This window comes from Crocodylus siamensis, chromosome 2, assembly GCF_052110815.1.
Source record: "Crocodylus siamensis isolate JL-2025a chromosome 2, ASM5211081v1, whole genome shotgun sequence".
NCBI classification, from domain to species: domain Eukaryota; kingdom Metazoa; phylum Chordata; order Crocodylia; family Crocodylidae; genus Crocodylus; species Crocodylus siamensis.
In genome coordinates, this window is record NC_143396.1 from 222,985,966 (window position 1) to 223,005,226 (window position 19,261).

The following is a 19,261-nucleotide window of genomic DNA, read 5'->3' on the forward strand; positions in this document are numbered from 1 at the left end:
AGCCTGGGTTCCTGAGCACCACTCAGGGCTGTCTGGGACCAAGGGTGACAATCAGCTGGTTGTCAGCCCAGGTCCCAACAGCCTCAAGTCTCATACAGGAGTCTGGGCTGTAAAGGCTGGGACTGACAACCAATTGGGTGTCAGCCCTACAAGCTAGGGTACAGGCACCCAGTTTTCAACCTGTTAGTAAAGGGGAACCTGGATCATGATCCTGGGTTTGCCCTGCACTGCAAATAGAAAAAGTGTGATTGGGATCAAGGATCAGATCCCATTTCTCTATTAAAGGATGTGCGCCAAAGGCCTACCATACACATGACTTCAGAATGTGGAAGCCAGATAGGGATTCTAGGCTCCTGGTAGACATTAGCTATGATGCAATTAATATATTAACCACACCATAAACAGTAATTCTGCCACATATTCAGGCAATTAATGGTGCAATAACATGAGAAACCAGCCACGAAAATGATCCATGTGTTCCATTATATGTGAAACATTTTTGTAGTTGGTTTCTATCTTGCTTTAAATTCGAATGTGTGGTGGGGTGAAGTCCTGCCATGCTGTCTATATGGCTAGGCTTTAAGATTACCAGCTAGCATGGTACCCTAATCCCCAGCTGTCTGCTTCCCAGGTCTGTGGCGCTGGCAGGTGGCCATGGGAGAGTGCTGGGTGTCAGAGGGAGCAGATCAGCATGCTGACAGCCACACAGTGCAACCCCATGCAGGCACTCTGAAAACCCTGTGTGTTGGCTCTCTGAAAACTGCATGGTGAAGCTCTACATGGCATGGATCAGTCCCTGATGCCATGCTTTCCATGGCCCCTTTGTACATATGGACAGGCTGGGAGCCCATCATCAGGGACTGAGTCCCCAGTGTTGGACTCCCCACCTGTTTCTCATGTGATTGGCATCTGACAAATCATGTTCTGGATCCCAAAAATTCCATGATCTGCCATGTATGTGTGGCGTGACAGGATGTGCAGTTTTTCAAATCCATGATAAAATTCATCATATCCCAATTGTACAATTAAATGAACTTTTGTCAGGGGCCTGAGTTTCAGCATTTCTGTGCTGTCTGGCAACAGGATTCCTAACTATTTGCAGAAGGGAGGTCCTCTTTAAGACACCGTACATGGAAGACAGGAGCTTACTATTGCTACCAGCTATTCCATTAGCTTGCCTGATTGAGTTATGTGCTTTGAATCAGAGTTTCAGCTCTGCTGACCCAGATGAGAATTCATTGTGTTGTTTTTCTTTTTTTCATTTTAATCAATAAGAAAGTCACAATCAGAGAATTAATAGACCTGCCATTCATTTCCCAAACTGGGCTGGATCCATCAGCAAATATAGATGTTCACTCTTTAACCCAGGAATATTCTTGGCAGGGTTAAGTGACAGAACCTTGACATTTCTAAGCAGGCATTTCAAATCTTTCTGGTTCTGTGAGAGTAGTTTTCCAGATGGATTAATTATATGACTAAAAAAGATTTATTGTGTTGTTTTTAGCTTCTGTGGCCTCCTTTTAAATGCCACATACAAAAATCACTCACATTTTTTTTCCTTTTAACTAATTGGTTTTCAGAAAAATAGCATTTGTTTATGGACTGTTTGGGTTTATCTAAGATTTAGGAACAAATTAACAATACTGTTAATGCAGTATTGTTTGTTGTGGTCATTTTTGTTTATCGTGGGGAGGGAGGAAAAGGGGCTTCTGTATTAAACCCCCTTTTAATTTTGTCCTTTTTGAGTTTTTATACTGATCTTGAGCAGCTCTTACCTAGTTTGTAATGAGCTAGTATTCAGGGTTTTCTTTGTTATATTGTAGTAAATATACATTCTGCTTGGTCACCAGTTTTCTGATCTCATTAGCTACCAATATCTTGCTTTGGATTTTCAAAGATAGATTCCCTTGCCTTCACTATTTCATTGTCTTGTCTAAGAAAAGACTTGTCACCTCTCCAGCCCAACTCTCGAAATTATTGCATTTAGAACAATGTCTGAAGTCCATTCAAATTTGTGTCCAACTCCAGTTCCATGGAGGTTATTGTCAATGCAAGAGAATTCTATTGCGGGGCATAGCTTTCAGGTTCTTACTCATATGACCTAGGTCCCTGACAGACATTAAAGTAAAGGTGTGATTCATTGATTAATCAATTAATCACATCTTAAATGCAACATCTGGCAGGGGCCCAAGATTCCTTACAGTTTGATCTTGTGCTATTTGAACAAGAACATTTGCTACAACAAAGATCCTGGGTGTTTTGTCCCTTACGGCATACATTTCAAAGTAACAATACTGGTGTTCCATTCTGGGAATGGACTATACTCTGGCCTTTCAGACCTGCAAAGCCCACCTCCTCTATGGAGATTTGTTGCTTTTGGCACATCTCTAACTCAGTCAAATATGAAAGTTTTCTCATCAGAGCATCTTTGAGGCTGTTTTTTTTTGTTTTGTTTTGTTTTAAACCCATCCAAAACTTTTATGGAAATGCCTGGTCCATCTTTTTACAGTCTTTCTGGCTAGTTATCAAACACTGGCTGATTTTTAACTCTTTTGCTCTTCATAGTGTGAATTATTGTTTTTATTCAATTGAATATCTCAGTCTACTTGGTGTATATGTGTAGGATTGCTGTGGTAGAATGTTTAAAGAAAGTTAAATAGCTTACTCAGGGCTGTCCAATGTCTGGGCATCTGGGGGCTGAACAACTGCAGGGGCCACTCCTTCCCTGCACTAAGTTCTTTCTCCAATGTGCACATAGCCCGGCTCCCCTCTCCTGCCACATGTGCAGCACCTGAAACTCCCTCACTGTGTACACATCTCATGCAAGAAGCCCACCTGCAGCATGCTTCAGACACAATCTAGCTTTCTCCTTAGCCTCCCCTGCTGTGTGCATAGTACCTGCCCTGCACCCAGGAGCACAGGCAGAAACCAGAACCTGGAGGAGTGTGGGGGAGTCTGGAGATCCCAGCCATCTTCCCCAAAGCAATGGGAAGAGTGGCAGCCAGGTAGGAGTCCACAGGTTGCCAGTTCAACAGCCCTGATTTAAATATTCTCCTACCCACCCACTTCTGGTTTTAGGGTCTGCTGTTTTGCAGGGGTGGTGGTTTGTCATTAAAGTGAACATCAACCATTTTTTCAAAAATGAAGCTGAAATTTTGAGAGTATCTGAATGGTACAAACTACTAACTGAGGGGGATATGAATGTTTCGCCTCTGAAAATGTATGGGAAAATGGAGATACAAGCAGATGACATTTAGCTTTCCAAATGCTTAATGCTTTGGCAGTTTTGCCCAGTTTGCAGTGGATGCATAAACTAGAGTGAAAATCCTTTGTTACGTCTTCTAAGAAATAGAATTTCCAAGTAACTTAGATCATGTTACCTTGGCAGTAGCCTTGTTTGTGTTTTGCAGTGTTCCTTTTATTCTGGGACAATTCTTGAACTGCTTCCTTTTGAGGAGTATATAGGATGCCTTTAGAGAAGAGAAAGTTACTTTGTAATTCTATCTATAAAGATAATTTTGCAGGATTTTTGCCTTCTCTTCCTTGAATTTGGAAGAAGACCTCTGTGAAAGTTTTAACTTATTATCCCGGCCTTTCTGAAGCATTAGATTCTCATTTTTTTGGTGGTCAATTTTTACTCTTTAGGGAGCCTTTCTGCCCAGAAAGTTCAAGAATGTTAATTAAGTTTGTAGTACATAATGGTGAAGGGTGATTTTTTTTTTTTTTTGTTCTTCCATGCAATTTGACTTCACATAACATTCTCCTCTTTGCTTACTAAAAGGCAACTGTGGAATTTCAAAAACAAATACTGAAACTCTGCTACTATATGTGTTTAAATAGTACTTACAGGCCTTTCTACATGCCACAAAATTGGCCTTTAAAGCAGCTTAAATGCCTTATTGCACCGCTTTAATGGCATTGCTCTTTGCACATTTGGCAGCATACTCCACTTCAGTGGCGTTGCTCTTTGTACTTTTGGTGGTGTATTCTGCTTTAAATGACTTTGGTACGTAGCAAGATAAAACACCTCCGAGGTGTTTTAGTTTGTTACCTAACAAAATGCAATAGTGCACGGGGCTCTGGAACCTGACGTGCTCAGGGCTTGGCAGGCACTGCACAGCTCGCGGGCTGTGGGACCCAGCAGCAGCCCATGCAGGCAGGCTCCGCTGAAGAAAAAAAAAAGGAAGTGCCAGACCTAATCTTTTGCTTTTCCCCCCCTTCCCGGAGCCTGTCTGCCTCCCTGAGCTGTACGGGGGCCTGGTGGTTTCCTCCGTGACTGCAGTGCCCCCTGGGATAGTCCAGTGCCAGCAGGCAGTTGCTGCCTGGGGGACCCCCACACAGCTCAGGGACTGCTCAGCTCATCAGCAGCTCATACCTCCCCTTCTCCCCACCCCATCCCTGCCACCAAAGGCACTTAAGGATCAGGCCGCCACCCTTGTGTATATGCCACAGGGGTTTACTTTAGTTTAATTCTTGCTAAATTGAAGCAGTGCTTTTAAAAACCCACCATTTCAATTTAGGGAAAACCAAACCAAATTAAACCCCTGTGGCATGTACCGTCAGCTTGCTTGAATGGTTTCAGTAGCTTTAGCAACAGTGGTTAGGTAGAGGAGATGGAGTAATTTTTCTAGGCAGGTTGTATATACCCTTTGCTTTGCTTTGCTTTATAAAATAAAAAACATCATTTCACTCTTTGAATTGCAAGCTGGCAGAAACTTGTGTAGGAGTTACTAGAGCTTCTCCATTACCTTCCCATTTATATTTAGTTTTCAGTATTATTTAAAACTACAGCAGCCTCCTCCAGATGAAAACATTCCTTAAAAATAAAGGGAAAAAACACAATAACAGGAGTTTCAATCTGAGGCCAAACTATGTTTAAAAAAAAAAAAAAACCTACAAGAAATGTCATGACTTAGTTTTTAATTACAACAGTAATAGAAATTGCCAAGTTTTAAACTGGAATTGAAGGGATAAAAGGACTTAAAATGTAACTATGGTCACCTCAACCAATCTTTTCTGTACAGTTTTCTTAGGTGCTGTTCTGAGACAAAAGAACAAACTCCCCCAGAATAAAAAGATCATTGCAACCTGGTCACCTTCTGTTCAAGGATGCTCTTCAGCTTGCCTTATGTAATAATAATCAGGCAACAGTATATGTATGAAAACCTAACAGAGGTGTCAAAGAAATGGCCTGCAAGCCAAGTCTAGCCCTAGATGTTACCCCTGGGTCTGGAGTTGATGCACATGCTGTGCACCGGACTGGCTCCATGTACCTGTGGCCCTGCATGCAAGGCCCAGGACCCCTGCTGCATTTGACACCCTCTCCAGCTTGTCTGGGACATGCATTACATGTGGCACCCATCCCGGCTCATCCAAGACATTCCTGGCATGTGGTACCTGCCCAGCTGGCATGGGATGTACACTGCACATGGTGCCCATTTCAGCCAGTCTGAGATGACTGCTGCGTGCATTGCTGCTCCTAGACAGACACTGCAGGCAGTACAAGTCCCAGATTGGCCAGAATGGGTATCACATGCGGCATGGTCCTGGAATGGCTGGAGCAAGCTCTGTTGGGGAGCGGGGATGGGGGTCCATGGGCTCTGTCTGGACCATGGGGCCAGCCACATGCCATTAAGCCAACCTGTGGACTGGCCCTGCACCACTCATCTGGTGTGACAAATCTGCCCTATAAAAGTTACTTCTCTTTTTTTTAACCTGCACATTTCTCCCCTTCGCAAAGGCTGAGAGAACAAACAGCAAATGACAGATGTTTGTAACATTACTTACTTGGTGCAGCACTGGAAAAGATTAAGATAACATAGTGGTGAAGAATCTGTATCTGATTGGTAAAGAATTTTACCTAAGGTCTGAAATTGAGGTCATAACTGGTTCTGTATCTCAAGATGCTTTTCATATAAATAATTATTTAGTAGTTTACACATTCCAAATCTAGTTACTGACTTTCTTTATACTTTAATTCCTGCTTTTCAAATGTATAAATACCCTTAATTACAGCAGTTTTAAATAAGTATCCTATTAAATAGTAGCTGTCCTACCCCAGAGATGTTTGCTACTAGTGAAAAGGTGCTTGTGTGGATAGGCCCTGGTTCTGCAAGTAGTTTCTTTTAAAATCCAGGTGATTACATTTCTGTATAAAGTTATTCACACATTCAAGTATTTGTAAAACTTGAGGCATAGTTTTATTGAAGTCTTTTAGAATGGAAGGATAAATTTAATTAAAAATGTGAATAGAAATTTTCAGAAAAATGCCAGTTTTCAGCCTTGTACATTTAAGTGAAAAATCACTATTGCTTGATCTGAAAAATATTAAATGCTACGTTTTTTAACAGTTATAAATTTAATTTTTTGAACACTTACATATGAGGGTTACTAAAATGTGTTAATTAGATTCTTGAGGCTGCTGTAGTAAACTGTTCTTAAATAGGGAATATGTGCATGATAGATGTAGAGAGATATCTAGTTCCTGGCATTATGAAACTAACTGGCTTTCTTACTAATTTAGTTAGTTGGTAACTTTTTGTAATCTTCTTCCCATTAGATTTCCTTGCTGGATAGTTCTTCAACTTTGTCTAATGGAAGGGAAATATTTTTTGACGTTATAATGGATTTTAAGTGGCAGCATAAAGCAAACTGGCCCTGTCACAGAATTTGTGTGTGAGAATTAATACAGTTTATTACATATAACATGACAACTTCTCACATGAATGGACACGTAACAGAGGATTCTGATGGTGAAGCAAAAAATGTGGATCTTACATCTTCTGAGGAGTCACAGAAGCACAGAGAGATGGCTGTTGATTGTCCTGGGGATTTGGGCTCCAGGATGATGCCAGTACGACGAAGCACACAGCTAGAGCGGATTCGCCAGCAGCAGGAGGATATGAGGCGCAGACGGGAAGAAGAAGGAAAGAAACAAGAACTGGACCTTACTGCTTCAATGAGGCTTAAGAAACTAGCGCAAATTCCTCCCAAAACTGGAATAGATAATCCTATGTTTGACACAGAAGAAGGAGTCATTCTGGAAAGTCCTCATTATACTGTGAAAATACTAGGTAGGTAAAAAGTACAAGTTAATGGGGAAAATACTCCTTTATATAAAAATACTGTTAGACTACTAACAATATTGAACTAATCTTAAGGGAAGAGCAGCACTAAAAGACAAACTTTTCATCGTATCTTAGTGGAAATAAGCACTTAAATTCAAACTGCAATCTCAAGCAAAAGTTGAAGAAAGTAAAAATACAGTAACATTTTAAATATTTTTTTCCATCTGTGGTAGAAATTTAAGTTTTGTTTCTTGTTCCTAGCTTTTAAGAGACCTTTGGCAAATACATTTTTTTTTTCCATGCTTAACTACCTCTAATTCTTAAAACATACATTTGGAGTTGTTTGATTTTAGCATACAAAGGTGTAAAGTTTGTCTTGTACCTCGAACTGTTCTTCTTCCAGTTGGTCAAAGCTTCCTGCAGAATGTATCTAGGAAATGCCCACGTAATAACTGCTTTGTTATTTGGGCAGTTGAACTCATTCGGTATCTATGGGTTGCTGTTGCTGGCCTGATCCTTTCTGTGCTCTGAGCCTGAGCATTCAAAACAATGAGCACATGGTATATCACACATCAACCAATTTTTGTTTCAATAGAAGTCAAACATTAAACACTTTTTGGATATAGCTCAGATTTTGCAGGCAAGAGTTGCAACTTTTGGTCCTAGTTAACTAGTCCTGTAGTTTACTCTCACATTGTCAAGGCTAACTTTCTTCCAGGTTTTCTTCACACTTTTGCATTGGAAATAAAATCCTGCCTTAATAAGTTTATTTCTTGTTACACGAAAACTGTTTCTAAATTACCAGGTGCTTTTTTTCAGTTAGAAATATTTGGGAAGCTTTATAATATATAGCCCATCACATCATATCTCACTCCAAAATTTATCTGTTACACTTATATATTTTGAGCTGTTCAGATTTTCTTGCTGAAGTGTACATCTGTAGGATAGCGGTGCACCGATACATCAGTCTGATATCTGATTGGCACCTATATAAAGAAAATTGACTATATCAGAAATCAGTCTGATGTGGCCAGTAATTTGGCCGATAAATGTTCATACGTGCACGTGGCCACAATGCAGCACACAGGCAGCGAGGAGCATAGCTCGGAAGCTTGGAGAGCTGCATGCAGCTGGTAAGTCTGTTGTGGTGGATGGGGATGGGGATGGGGATGGGGAAAGGAGGGGGCAGGGTGGGGGGGGGGCAGATGAAGGACCCTGCAGTGAGGAAGGGAGTGGGGCTGGGGCTGGGAGAGGCAATGCCCAGGTTGGGTAGGGTGCAGGACAGAGCTACGACTGGGAAGTGCAGGGGAGCTCAGCAGCTCCCACTGCTGCATGCTCTCTGGGAGGGCACAGGGTGGTCGCAGGTGTGCCCCTGGATTTGCATGGGGTGGGGCAGGGTGGGCTGCAGCTGCAGGCTGGGACTGGGGCCATGCTGCACTTGGTGCAGGCAGCAGTGCTGGGAGAGAGGTTATAGGGGGCTACAGCAAAATTTGGGGTGACTGCAACCCCCCTGTACCACCCCTCCCAGTGCTGCTACCACCTGCCCCCAGTGCAACACGGCGCCCCCCCCTGCCCCTTCTGGGAAGAGCCCGATGTGGCCCCCAGGCTCATCCCACAGCTGCATCCCACCCCACGCAGATCCAGGAGCAGCCCACCCCTGTGCCCTCCCAGGGAGCACACAGTGGTGGGAGCCTCCGTGCCCCTGTGCCCCCTGGATAAGCCGAAGCTCTGTCCCACCCTGCCCCATCTGGGCAGCGCCTACCCCAGCCCCACTCCCTCCCTCACTGCAGGACAGCATTGATCTGCCCCCATGACCCTTCTCTTCCTCCTCCCCTTCCACCACAACAGCTGTGTTGGAAATCCGATTGGCATAAGCCAGTATGCCTCCTTAAAAATCAGCTATCGGTATCAGTCCCCAGAATCTCTATTGGTGCACCCCTACTGTAGGATGGTATCTCTGATGTAATGTACTAACAAATTAGAAGCTTTCTTTTTGCTGGCAGTGCAATGGCGATTAGAGCATCTGACACTCCAGTAGCCAGGCTTTAAGAGGAACAGATCTGCAGGGCTAGAACAAGGGTTCCTCAGTCTCCACACTATGAAACTATGACATTGACCCCTGGAGCTACCAGCAGGTAGGGGAATTTGGCATTGGGGGAGCAGTGACAATTAATACTGCCACCCCTCCCCCACTGCCAAATTTCTAAGCCAGGCCACATGCCTTCCACCCCTGCCAGCCCCCCATGTGGCTGGATTGGGACTGGGCTGTGCCCTACCCTTCTGTGCCCCACCCCCCCAGGCAGTTAGACTGGGGCGTTCCCTCCCTCTATGCAGCAGGATTGAGGCTGGACTGCCTTCTTCCCCCTTTTGTGTGGCTGAATGGGGCCCTGCCATGCCTGACCTGAGCACTGTGTCAGGACCACTATCTGGATTAGGCCCTCAGAGAGATCAAGCAGTGCCCATCTGGCCCACTTGGCAAAAAGGTTGAACACCACTGGACTAGAATAATGACCTCCCACAGGGTTTTACCCACTTCTAGCTCTCTCTCTCTCATCTTTTAAGGGTGAGCTCACTAAATTTCACACACATCCCAGACTTTAACTAGAAGGATACAGCAAAGGTTTATTTTACAGTTTATAAAGTAAGATCATGTCCTTATTCTTATTCCTTTCAGATGACAAATTGCTCTATTTCAAACACTCTCTACATAAGCAGCCCCTGTATTTCAGATGCTGCCTATTTCACTGTATCCAGTTTTAAGCAGAGTGCAGTAACCTTAATTTTGACTTCAATTAAAATAGTGCCAGATGAGGAAGGATTATTTCCCTGTCTAGTTTGTAAAGCATGTAATTCAATGAGACTTCAGTCTGCACTGGGACCTTTGGGCACTTTATTAATATTTAATTACAGGTGAAGCTAGGGACACTGCCCATTATGAATCTTATCCAATACTCTTGGGTTGTGAAAACAGAGATTTATAACTTTGCAAGACTTTAATTGCTTGGGCTTAAATTTTCCATGCTGGCTGATTGCTTCAACTGTTTGTCTTCTTTTTTTTAAATTTTCATTTCAACCCAGATGGCTCAACTGTTAGAAGGAGATGAGCAAAAATATCTGGCTTATGTGCAAATTCAGAATGCTGTCGGGCTCTTATATTTATGTACTAAGGACTTGAAATTTGGCAAGGGATGAAATTTGGGCCAAGGCTTCCCCATATCTAAACATCACCCAAACATGGCCAAATGTATTAGTCTTTGAAAAACAGTAGTTCACACCTGCTTAGCAGAGATTTGCTAGAATTTAACAGCTAAAGTCTGTAAAGATCTCATCCTTAATGAGCATGCTTCTTCCCCTTAAGCAGGCCAAGTTCTTTGGGTAGATGTGATATCTTTTATTATCCCCTTAAGGTTATTTTTAAATGTTATTAACATTACTATTAAAATATCACAATTAATAATATATTAATTACATATTAATTACATATTTCATAGTTTCTAGGGTCAGAAGGGACCTGAGTAGATCATCTAGTCCGACCCCCTGCCATGGCAGGAAAGATTACTGAGGTCAAACGACCCCAGCAAGGTGTTCATCTAACCTCCTCTTAAAGACCCCCAGGGTAGGGACCAGCACCAACTTCTCTTGGTTACAATATTATTACAATATTGTAATATTATTAAAAGATACTATATTATATTATAAAAGATAAGATATTATTTAAAAAGATTATTATCTTTTATCATCCCCTTAAGGAATCTACACTGGTACTGGAGGGGAGCAGAGAAAAACTGACTGGCAGTTGGAAGGGGACCGTGGGACTAGCTAGGCAAGTACACTGAGCTATATGGAAGAGCTGGCTGAGGTTGAAAGAGCATAGATTGGGAAGGGGCTGAGGAACATGAGGTTACTTGACACTGGACACAGCACTAGAGATGGACTGAGATTTAGCTGGACAAGGAAACAGACTAGGAAACAGTGGGAAGGAATAGGGGAAGGAGAGACCATCCTGAAAAGGAGTCGGTGTAGGGGTAAAACTCAGACTGGCTGATAAGGAAATTTGGACAAGGTATTGTGAGAAAAGAGAAATGGCAAGGTGCAGGGAGATGAGAAACTGGGATTAGCTCTTTGGAATCTTGGGATTCCAAAGAGGAAATTGAGCAGATGAAAAATGAGACCAATTAGGCAAAGGAGACAAAAACTAGTAGGAAAAACCCCAGGCTGACATTGGGATTGAATTGGCAAGGAGAAAAGAACTGAGATAGAGAGCCAAGAATAAGGAAGAGATGGGACTGGGACAGGAATGGGGTCAACAAGTTGATCTTGGAATGAAGTGGACAGAAGTTTATACCCATTAGGACAAATCCCTCCTATGTCTTGAGTGGAACCCAAGATTCTTGCACTTCACTGTTCCTTGCTGTCAGCAAGTACATATGAATCCACTGGCAAAGTGTCTCTCTTGCTTTTATAGTACTGGTTCACCAAAGTATTCCAATACCATACTGATGAGCCCCCTAGACCAGTGGTGCTCAACTTTTTGGGCCCATGCACCAGGTGAGTCGCATGGGGGCTGATCCACAGGCCAGACTGAGCTCTGCACACTAGAATAAGCCCCTGGGACCTGACAACACCCTATTCCTGTCCCATTCACTGGGATTAGGCCCTGGGAGCCTGGTACCACCTCCTCACAACCCTGTGCACTGGGATTGGGCCCTGGGACCCAGTGCTACCCCCTCCCACCTGTGTATGCCAGGATTGGGCCTTGGGGGCCTGGCACCACCCCTGTGTGTTGCGATTGGGTCCTGGGAGCCTGGCATTGCCTTCGCAGGCTGGGATTAAGCTCTGTGGCCCAGTGCTATCCCCACCTGGCCCCACATGCTGGGATTGTACCCCCAATCTAGCACATTGGGCTTGGGACACCCCATAAGTCTGGAAATTTAGCAGCAGTGAAGTGGTGCAACTGCTCCTGTGCTACCAGATTTTCAGACCGCAGGCTGGGGGGTTGCCCTTAGACAGGGCTGTGTAAATGTAACAAAGACTGCACTGTTCTGCCTTGGCGTTCTTTTGCTATAGTAACAACTTGTTTCAAACTGGCAAACTACAAGTGGAAAAACAAAAGATGTTAACAAAAATATGGATGGTGGTTCTGTGAAGCATGGTTAATACTGGAATTAGCGTGACCTAGAGGTCACATCAGATTTGACATGTTGCAAAACTCAAAAACTTTGTTTCACATTTAATTGTGTGACCCTCAGGTCTGTAGTTGCCCATAGGAAATCAGTATTCAGCTACTAATACAATTGCTCTCCAGATCTTAATTTTCTTTTCATAACACTAAACCCTAATCAAATGGCTCTATAGCAGAACTCACTTCCCCCAGCATTCTCTCTTTTTAAAAAAAACAACAACAAAACCCTGTGAATGTGTCCTATTTTTTCTATCTACTGGATAAATCAATTTAAGATCTGACACTTTTGCTAAACTTCAAAAGAAGACTTTCCTCTTCTGAAAGCTGTCAGCCCTGTTACTGAGTGAAGAAACTAGTTTAAGACTGCATTTTTTAAAAATAATCTGTGAGGTGGGGAAGATTTGAGCCCATAGAATCAGTTCACCTGAAAATTTATTAAATGCTCAATGACAGAGGCCAGAATATTGCTTTTAATCATAAAGGCCAGGTACAGACGTTACACTTTTACCGGTATAAGCGACTGGAAACTGGTCGATATCCATAACGGAACAGAAGTTTGGCACGCATGGACTGGTTTACACCATGGCAGAACCTGATGTAAAATTTGCACACTCACCCCCAGCCAAAGGCCAAATGTACGTTCTGTTCACTACTGATCTAAACTATGCCGCCTACAGAAAACCACGTAACTTAGATTCATCCCGCCTCAGGCTTTTTGAACGTCTGTACCTAGCCAAACTGAGCTTTTTGGTTGCCAGGAGTCTCAAATTCCACGACTTAAAAAACAAAGCAAGAAACAGCCAGGGTGTTTAGAGTGTTAAATTATCGGGCTTAAAACACAGATTGTTGAGATACGACCAAAACCCCTAGTTTGTCACCAGGAATCCAGGTTTTCCCTAATAATAAAAAAAAAAAATCACAAATTCTCTGATAAAACCCCCCAAATCCGTGATTAAAATGAAAGGCCCCCCAGTCCCTGTTCCCCCCCCACACACACACACAGCCCCCTGGCCCTGCTCATGTCCCTCACTCTCCACCCACAGCCCCCTGCCACCTTCAGCTGCCAGGGCTGTAGGGCCAGGGACCCAGATCCACAGCTCCCTACTCCCAGACGAGCTTCTCATGGCCTCATCCCACTCCCCGCTGGGGCCTGTAGCCACACGTTACAGCCCCAAGCCCCATGCACGACCCAGTTGGGCAGTGGCCCCAGCCCTGCCCAAATCCCTCCCTCCCTATGTGGGCCTCAATTCCTTCCCCCTTCCCCCCCCAGCCCACCCAATTTACCTGCCAGCACTACTCTCCAGGCTGCCTGGCAGTGCCCCTTGCCTGGCTGCTGTCCTCCCGCTTCATCCCAGCCCCTGCAGGCTAGAACTCTGCCAGCCTGCAGAGAGCGCTTTGCAAAACTGCAATATCCGTGAGTTTCTCCAGTAAAATGAGAAATCCACATTTGTTTCCGGTAAAGGGAAAAATATGTGGTTTTCTCCATTTTTTCCATGACAAACGGAAAACCTGGATCCTTGTTGATCACTGACTAGGTTAGAAATTGGGATGGACAAAAAAAAAAGTAAAGCAGACTTTTTCCTTCAAGTTTAATCTTTATATATAAAGTACAGTAGAAGTTTGGAATTGCCAGTCTGTTTTAGAGTTTAAACTTAAATAATTTCAATGATATAAAAAAATCAAGTAGTACATGTTTGCCAAAATAAACTGAACTACTGCGCTGGGCAAAGACTCTGTTTAAGCTCATGGAAAAACAATGTGCTGAAATGCTAAACCAGCTTTTGGTGGCAATAGCCTCTTCTGTAGGTGCAGAGAAAATACTTTATCTTCATTTCCAATTACTCATGCTTTTCAATTCAATGACCAGTTTGTTTATACTTAGTTTCAAATTGGTGTGCTTCATTGGTTACCAACCAAGATTAAAATTGCTGATTTAAAGCTAGATTTTATGCCAGGTAATTTTAAATCTTTCCAACTTATTAAAAAAGCACCATGGTGGTTTCCCACAGCTATCTGGGTGCTATAGAGCAGCAGAGAAGATTTAAGTTCCTGAAAAAAAATTAAAATTATGTATCACCAGTGGCAATTTGGATAAATTAGTGGTATATGTCTTAATTTGTAATAGTTAATTCTTCTGCCATTTATAATTTGTATTTTAAAAGACTAACAGCAGCTAATTCTTCCTTTCCCTCCTTTTCTAGTCTACTAACATGCCAAACTACAACCAAATCCTCCCCTGCAGTTGCGTATTTCTTTTCCTGCCAGTCTTTTGATTAATACGTACATTACATAGTGTTAGGACATCTTCCTGCCATTTCATAAATCAGCAGAAAAGGCTGCAAGTGTTTTCCATGAACACGGGGAAAAATAAGTGTTTGGGTGGCAGAAGTTTCATATATATTTGACTCGCAGTAGTTAAAAGAAGCCTCACTTTGTCTGTAAGTAGAGACTCGTTTTTTTCAGTAGTCTTTGTTTTTTCTCCTAAGGGAGATTATTTGAAAGTGTTCTGAGGTGGGATTGACTGTAATAGACTTGTTTCTCTCTTGTGATGATGGGGGCATGTTAGTTGGCGTTTTAAATGTACTGTAGGATTTAGAAATTTGATCCTTGGAAAACTTTAGTTTCAGCAAGCTCCACAAATTTTTATGTATACTTTGTCAGTACTTGTTGTGTAATGGGCTACATAGGCATGTCTCTCAAGTTGCCCTGCGGGAAGAAGTAATTCCACAGAACTTCCCTTATCTTCCCAAGCAGTTTCTCCTCACTTCTTTCTTGCTGTTCCAAGAAAATTCTTTTGTCACATGCAGCATAGGATGCCGCCCTGTGACACATACAAAAGATCAGTGTAGAGTACATGCAGAAAGACAAGAGTGGTATGGAGGAGCAGCATGGTGTGGCAGGCTAGTAAGAAGGGGCTAGGAAGAAAAAGAGGAGCTAAAAACAGCCAAATATTGGAATTCAGGTAGGTAGAAGTCTATACAGAGAATTTTCTGGTTTATTTTTAAGGGGGAAAGGATGAAAAAATGCATGACAATTGAGACAAATGAGTGGAGGGGGTGGAATGAATGAGTATTGGAAAAGCAAGATATTTATTGCTTAAGTTATATTAATTGTACTCCACTGGTGGTAAAATTCAAGTTAGATTGTTATATGTGTAACTACATTCAGCAAAGGAAGGTATTTCTAACAGCAGGGTGGTTCTGCTTGTAGTTGAGCCTAAATGTTTGAGCATAGGAATTCCTTTTCAGCAGGTATCACCAAGCCAGTGTGATCAGCATCATTAGCTATATGAGGGGTTTGCCAGATACCACTCTGGGGATCGGGCGTGTGATGTACATGGTTTATTAGTGAAATGCTCATGATCTTTGGCACAGCTCATTCCAGTATGCTCTGGACTTCACTCATGGAATGCTCAGAATTTTGTAAACTGATTTGAGCTGCGTGGTATCTGGCAGGCAGATGAGACTGGACAGCTGCTCCAGCACGCACCTTCCCCATTTCCTTGGTGTGAGCATAAGAACTTTAAAATCCAGAAAAAGGGTAAAGCAGCTATTCCCTGAACACAAGAAGTCTTTGACTTGTAATAGGCAGAAGAGTGCCCCTTTCTTCTTGGGCTTGTGCCAGGCAGTGTTCCTTAAATTCCTTTAAGTCCCACAGGAAAAGGACCTTGCTTGCATTTCAGCATCCCTCTGGCTTTCTTATCCAGGTCTGCCCTCTCTGGTCCTTGTGCATCATTGCTCATTTCCTTCTTGGTGGTCTGACTACCCAAAACAGACAGTTGGGGCAGCTTTAAAGACATAGGCAGCAGAAGGCTGGGGCTAATGGGGGTTTGTTCCCCCAAACCAATTTCACGGCGGCCAGCAATGCCAGCAGCACCATGGTGCCACCATCCTGCAGTGCCCAGCACTGCTCCGCATGCAGCCAGGCCAGCACCCCAGATGCACTCAGCTCCGCGCAGCTTCACTGCTCCAGCATCACTGCCACACCCCACCACAGGACTGTACGCAGCGTCCCTGCTGCGCACCCGTCTGCTGCTGCATACAGCACCAGCATTCAACAGCCCTGTGGGAGGGAAGGACGGTGGTCAGGCAGGCACTTTTACCCGTTCACCCCCTCCCCCCAGTAATATTTTCCCCTGCCACCTATATTTAAAGGACTTCAGAAGGAGTTACGTGGCGCTTAGAAAAGCCATATAACTGACTCCAACCCCTTTTGCAAAGCATTTCCTCTTCTTGTTTGCTTTAAAAGCAATGTCAATAGTCTCCTCTCCATCCAAAAACTTCTTTGTAAACCTAGGTTTCCTGTAACATCAAACAAATTCTCTCTGCTCAGTGTTCTGAGTAAACTGACACTCTTATGGCTGTGCCTATATCAGTAGGGGCCAACCTTTTGGGCAGGCATGCTGCAAGTTAAGCCTTGCAGCCTCCTTGGGAGCCACTCTGATCTCCTTTTACCTGATCTGCTGCTCTGCTTTGTGCTCCCTGCTGCTGTGCTCCCTGCCCAATCTGCTACAAGCCAGACACAGAGGCTCTGTGCCACGTGTGCCACACATGCCATGAGTTGGCCACGCATGAGTCATGGATAAGCCACCCCTGCTGTATACAGACTTGCAGTCGAGCCTGGAATCCTGGCCTGGAAAAAGCTTCTTTGCACTTGGTGCATGTCTAAGCTAGCAAATAGAATGAGTAGCTTTGTCCCTTAATGCAACTCTAATAGTGTCTGGGGTATGTATTCAGGACGGCTCCAAGCTCCTCTGTGTGACTGCTAGCCTTGGAAGTAGGGGAGGAAGTGGACAGGGGAAGCTGTCAAAACATAGCCTTCAAAGCCAGCTACCTTCTCTAGCCTGCTAGAGGAACTGCAACCCAGAATCCTCATCTAAATCTGAGTTTTTGAAAGGCACAACTGAGTAATTTATAGAGCAAAGTTTGTTGCTTGCATATAAGATGTTGGACCTTTAATGCTGCAGCGGCATTGTTGGGAAGGAGGGGGAAGAGCCATGATTCTGGGACCTTGGGCTGGGTTGGAAGTGACCTGTGCTTGAGCTATGCCCTGTTAAAGCAGCCCTTCCTGTAAAATGTTGTCAACACCTGAGTCACAAGAATAAACCCATGAGCGAAACTTAAAGAATGACCAATGGAGACTAAGAAATTGCTTATCCTACGCTACCCCGCACAGAAGAAAACAGCCTATAGACTTGTATGTTTTTAATATGTCTCCACCAGGGTCAGAGGCTTTTCAGTGCATGCTTAGTTTAACCCTGTGTCAATATGCTATGTTAGTTTTTTCCTGCTTATTTATCTTCCCTCTGGCTTTTTTCCTTATAGTTGTCAGAAAGACACAATTGGATTGGTTCAATTTTTTTGTTACAAAGCAAATAATTTCAGTTGGAATAAAATTCATTGGAGTGTACTTTGCTGAAAGAAAATTAAAAGCATGGCATACAGATGAATCCATATCATTTAGGAAAATATGCTTTATGTCCATTGGCCAACCGTCTGGGTTGTCCCTCCTACCTGACAAGGGGTCCAGCCATAAGTTGAATGTGGCTACCAGTCCTTGAAATGTGCCATTTCTCACTTCAACCAAGAAACCTGGCGATGTATCTTAAATTTCCCAAATTGGGGGCCTGGATCCATACTGATTATTTTATGTTAAAATATTTTTATAAATTAGGTTTTATAAATTTTATAAATTAGGTTGACAGTTTGGTAGCCTACAAGTGACTTCTTTAATGAAAGTTAATAACAAATAAGTATGATATTTACTCAGTGTTTGTTGGTAAGGGGAAGTTTGATAGACTTCTGAAAAGATCAGATGTCAAATTTTCCAATTTGGGATTACTTTCTAATGGGCTATTCCTTTAGGAAGAGCACCACAAATTTCAGGACTGTAGCTGAGTTTTAGGCTAAACACTAAAAATTACTATATTAATGGCAGCTCTAAAAACTTTACAGTAATTCGTTGTATTTTATAAAACTTGTTCTCATGTAACTGGGGTAGTTTTGGAGATATTCTGTATGTGGACTGCTTTTGGATTTTTAGTAACCTAGTTGATAAATTAATTTCTTCACTTGGCTTTTAAGCCAACATTTAAAGTGTCAAACAATTTCTTCTAAGCCACGCGTGGGCAAAATGTGGCCTGGGGGCCGGATGCAGCTCACCAGGTCATTCTATCTGGCCCGCAGGGCCCCTAAAAAATTTAGAAAATTAATATTTATCTGCCCCGGGCTGCCTGTCATGCGCCCTCAATGGCTTGCCACAACTCAGTAAGCGGCCCTCTGCCCAAAATAATTGCCAGCCTCTGTTCTAAGCCAATGTTTAAAGTGTCAAACAAGGATATATTTTTAAATGATATTTTCAAAATGGTAAAGAGTTGATATGGCTAGTTGGTTATATTTAAAAGTTAGGATAAAAAACTGGTTAGTTGGGTGATATAGTGCAGTCTTTAACACACTACCCCCAAAAGTACTTTTAAGTACAAAAGAGTAATAATGAAACCAGTTATTAAGCCATATTAAAGTTCTATATTCCAGCTAGAATTCTTAGTCTAAATGGTAAAGAGATTTGTTGTCTGAGTTGTCTTGTGTTATGCTGAATTCTAAAAGTATTTCATATTATCAGGAGAAAAATTTTCTATCCTCCATCCTTTTACTCTTTCCTGCCAATATTCTAGTTCAGGCTTGTTCAACATTGTTTTCAAGTTAGAAATTGGATACAAGTACATTTGTCAAGGAGTAATTCTGAAAAAAAGTAAAAGGGTAAAAACAAAACAGAGTTGGCTATTAACTAAATAAACCTTTTAATATAAATGCTAAGATTCTGTGCAGACAATTTTTTTTAAAAAATACTTAGTATATCAATGACTAGATTTACCCAAATCCAAAATAACTTCAAATTTAAGACAGCCCCCCAATTATTAAATTCTAGACATGGAAAATGTATATATTTGTTACAATTATCCATGTCTAGCGTCTATTTTTGGGGGGAGGGGAGGGAAGGTCATTGTAAATTT

The 19,261-nt window shown here is 42.7% G+C and overlaps 1 protein-coding gene across 4 annotated transcripts in view; it reads left to right on the forward strand.

Annotated features, from left to right (window-relative positions):
- Positions 1-19,261, forward strand: part of PALS1 (protein associated with LIN7 1, MAGUK p55 family member) — a 95,575-nt gene that overhangs the window by 40,131 nt on the left and 36,183 nt on the right. For all 4 annotated transcript variants that reach the window (XM_090033180.1, XM_090033182.1, XM_090033183.1 and 1 more), the window contains one exon: positions 6,560-7,073. In XM_090033180.1, the coding sequence (XP_089889306.1) occupies positions 6,707-7,073 (367 nt within the window). In that variant the 5' untranslated portion in view covers positions 6,560-6,706. The remainder of the gene's footprint in view (positions 1-6,559; positions 7,074-19,261) is intronic.